Source organism: Corylus avellana, chromosome 2 (genome assembly GCF_965113065.1).
Source record: "Corylus avellana chromosome 2, dhCorAvel1.hap1.2, whole genome shotgun sequence".
In the NCBI taxonomy this organism is placed as follows: Eukaryota; Viridiplantae; Streptophyta; class Magnoliopsida; order Fagales; family Betulaceae; genus Corylus; species Corylus avellana.
Window position 1 is genome coordinate 10756457 of NC_142491.1, and position 4229 is coordinate 10760685.

Consider the following 4229-nt stretch of genomic DNA (forward strand, 5'->3'; position numbering starts at 1 on the left):
TGACATTCGCTTCATGAAGCGTGATACTCAGCCGATTAAGCTACCTCTTGAGGATGTTTGGCTTGTTTGATTAAATTGTAAGGGTTTAGGTTGACCTATATAATATGATACTCATGCCTCGACACGATCTGAACTTGACACATGACATTTAGAGTTGACAATAATCGACACGACCGACCGGACATGAACCCAACTCAAAATTAGCGGATTATGGTTGACCTATATAATCATATATGTATATTTCGAAAACAACTTGAACTCGATACACAACATCTAGGGTTGTCAATTTTTGACACGACTTGTGAACCCTACACGAGTCCAACATGAAATTATCAAAATAAAATTGAAATGTATAACCCGTTTAATTAAACGATTTGAGTTATGGTTAACCTATACTTCTTATAGTCATGCATCGACACGACCTAAACCTGACACACAACATTTAGAGTTAACAATTTTTTACGCAATAAATCCAATACATGAATACCAACAACTATTCCCAATTAACTAAAAAAAAAAAAAAAAAAAAAGGGGGGGGAGGGGGGCAAAAGACTAGGAAAAAAAGGAGAAGAAGAGAAAAGAAGAGGAGAAAGTACCGATTTGTAATTTATTAAACCCCATGGACCAAATGGGTGGGGGCACTAGGACTAGGACTGGGTCTACCTCCCCCTGACTAAACGGCATTTACTACCCCTTAGAAAACTCCTTTCTCAATGGGAGGTTATTTTCCCACTCATTTCCCACCCTTCATTTTCCTTTGTACATTTCAACCAAAGATCCATAATTGAAGGCAAAGAAATCATCCCAAATTAAGCAAATTCATAAATAAATAAAAAAATAATTGATAAAAATTATAATTATAACAAGTAAATCATCAACAATTTCTCTAATTATTTTTGGAAAAGATTTGAATAAAAACAGGAGCAGCCGGCATGCTAAAGCTACCAACACTGACAGTTGGCCCTAATATCACCGGCATAAAGGCAACAGAATCTACAAATAAACAAAACTGATTCAATCTTTATTTAGCTTGATTTTTTTTAGCAACCGTACCAAGAGTACTGTTTATTCACCGTTGCCTGCGGTGGCGCCAAGTGGAGCACAAGGCTTACGTGGTCGCATCCTATTCGCTTGTGATCGTAGGTTAATGTTCCCTAACCTTACAGGCGGGTGAGGTTAAACCGAGCGGGGTTTTCATTCTGCTTCGTCGTTACAACAAACCCAGCAGTTTCTTTGACTTGTACAAGCAAACCACCAATTGATTCTGGCAGTTTCCTCGTAGTTCCGAAACTGCCCTTCATTAAATTTTAACAAAATTGACATTTTTACAACCAAAAAATATTTCGTTTAATTTTTTTTTTTTTAAATTGTGAAGAAAAAAACATAGAAAAAGGAAAACCCACATGTTTTTTGCAGTACAAAAATTGTTTTTTTTTTTTTCCCTCTCTCGTTTTGGAGGAGGGGTAATTTGGGAAATTTAGAAAAGAGGAATAAATATAACAAAAACGGGCAAGGCCCGCATGTTACATGTCGCTATTTCTTCCTTCATGGACACGCGTTAAATTAATTGAATTTTTAATTTATTGTGTTTTGCCGTTTTTTTATGAGAAAGATTAGTCGCTAATCAAAAAGAAAAATCCCATTTTTAGTGTATTTATTTTCCAATTTATGGAATATATTTTTTTAATTTATTAATTAATTTATTTTTATTTTGGGTCTTTGTATATATCACTTGGTGGAGGAATGCTTGTCACCTACTCCTTTTTTTAGCTTCCCACTCTCTCTCTAACACAAAGGAAGAGAATGCCAGAGGGCTCACAAGCTTTGCAGAGAGACAAATAGGCTTATAGCTCTCTGTTTTTGCTCTGTTCTTTGCTCTGCTTTTTGGGTTTTTGGGCTTTGAAGTTTTTTTTTTTCTTCATGTGATGGAGAAGCACAAGTGTAAGCTATGCTCGAGGAGCTTCTCCAATGGCAGAGCTTTGGGGGGTCACATGAGGTCTCATATGATGAATCTTCCAATTCCTGAAAAACCAGAATACACGCCACCGCCGCCGCCGCCACGGCAGACAACACCACACGACCAACTCAGTGAAACAGAGTCTGCTTCATCATCATCATCATCTTCTGAGGAGGAGGAGGATGAAGAAAAGGGTGTCTTTTATGGGCTGAGAGAGAACCCAAAGAGAAGCATTCGGTTGGTAGATCCTGAGTTTTCCTTTGCTGTGGATGCTGGCTCTGTTGTTCTTCAAGACAGAGAGAGCGAGACCGAGTCATCCAAGAACCCGACTCGGCGACGATCCAAGCGGACTCGGAATTTGGATCAAAAGTACCTCTTTCACCACCATCATCAGCAGCAGCAGCAGCAGCTGCTGCTGAAACTTCAAGAACAAGAAGAGCCGGAACCGGTGAGTTCGATCTCCGACACAACCACTGAGGAAGATGTCGCCTTTTGCCTAATGATGCTCTCAAGGGACCAATGGAAGAAGAAGCAAGAACAAGACTTCGAAGAGGAAGATGAAGAAGAAGAAGAAGAACAAGACCAAGAAGACGAAGCAGAGAGATCCTTGGAGGACAGCGAAGAGTCCGAGGAACAACTTCTCAAGCTGTCAAAGGCTCGCACGCGAGGAAAGTACAAGTGCGAGACATGCAACAAAACGTTTCGATCTTATCAAGCACTTGGTGGGCACAGAGCGAGCCACAAGAAAATCAAGCTTGTGAATTCCGGTCGTCCCATTTACGAGGCAGAATTTGAGCAAGAGAAGAAGATTCACGAGTGCCCAGTTTGTTTCAGAGTTTTTGCGTCCGGACAAGCACTCGGCGGCCATAAGAGGACCCATGTAACAGGCTCAGCAAATCATCGGCCACCTTCTGTTAAAATTTCATCCAAGCTTGGTGAAGCTTTGATAGATCTTAATCTCCCAGCTCCAATGGATGACGATGATATCAGCCAAATCGAGCTCTCTGCGGTTTCTGATGCAGAATTCGTCAACCCCATTAGGCAATGAACTTCATCAGCATTGAATTTTCCTCGTTGACTCCAAAGGTAAAAAGAAAAAAAAAACACAAAAACACAAAAAATTTTGGTCTTTGGTGTCCCTTTGGATCTGGTATTATGTCAAAAAAGTTGTTGTTACGCAAAATTTGATATTAATAGAACACTATTCTACGTTCTAAACTGTAATTCTTTTCTCGGAATTATCTTCTGTTTCTGTAACAACTGATTCAGAGCATGAGCATCCATTAATGGAGGAACAACCACATATTTATTTCCAATTTGCTTCATTTTTAAGCAACATTTTACTTTTCTGAAATTTCTTTTTTTCTTTTTTTTCAACTGGGTTTTTGCAGAATTTGTAGAAGAAAATAAAGAAATCAGCTTCCAAGCTGTTGTAGTGAACTGTTCCACCATTCTTTTTTAGCTGAATATTTTTTTTTTACCAAGTCATTTTCAAAAGAGGTTGATCAACTGTACTTGTTTCCAATAGAAAAAGTAACTTCTTGCATTGTACAGTTCATGAAGAAGAACATGCTCAACTCTCTCTTACCTGCCACTGTTCCAATTCTTCTTTTTTTTTTTTTTTGGGTTCTTTTTTCTCTCTCATTATCTTTTGTTCTCCTTCTGTCTCAGACTTTTTCAAGCTTCTCTGCATAACCAGCAGAGAATCATTGATAAACCCTTTTTAAAAAATAAATAAATAAATAAATCATTTAATGACTATAATCAAAACCTTGAAGGTTGCATCTGATTTTCTTCATAATTTTCCATCCATCACCATATCTGGGAAATCTGCAAAAGGTGGATTGTAAGAAAAAAAAAGCAGAATCCCCTGTTTTGCGAAGAGAGAAAAGTTTTGTTTGGTTTGGGGCGTGACCCAAGGCATACTCTGCTCAGTCAGATCAGACCTACTGAAAAATATATGGAAACTTTCAGTCACATTCATTAAATTTGTAATAAATGACAATTTAATTTCTATTTTCTTTTCCTTTTAGAGGGTATTTTTATTTTTTGGTCATTTAATAATTAATACACAAAATACATGCATCAAAGAAGAAAAGAACAGTTGGGTGCTCAAATGGCAGAAGAATCAAGAAAATCCTCCTTTAAGGACAGGGCCAGCATGATGGTCTGTTGCTATCCATGTAGAGCTACTGAGAAAAAAAAAATAATTAAAAAAGGTATCCAATTAAGTAGAGTTAGCATAAAAGGTGGTTGTCACTCTGACATCTGC

The 4229-nt window shown here is 37.9% G+C and overlaps 1 protein-coding gene across 1 annotated transcript; it reads left to right on the forward strand.

The window, feature by feature from the left end:
- The first annotated feature begins 1759 nt into the window (after positions 1-1759).
- On the forward strand, positions 1760-3069 carry LOC132186811 (zinc finger protein ZAT9). The gene has a single exon (XM_059600885.2). It carries the CDS (start codon positions 1926-1928, stop codon positions 3003-3005), a length of 1080 nt encoding a protein of 359 aa, XP_059456868.2. The 5' UTR covers positions 1760-1925; the 3' UTR covers positions 3006-3069.
- Positions 3070-4229: the final 1160 nt, after the last annotated feature.

What these genes read in the sequence shown, in the direction of transcription:
- LOC132186811 (XM_059600885.2), top strand. Translation starts at nt 1,926, where the DNA reads ATGGAGAAGCACAAGTGTAAGCTATGCTCGAGGAGCTTCTCCAATGGC.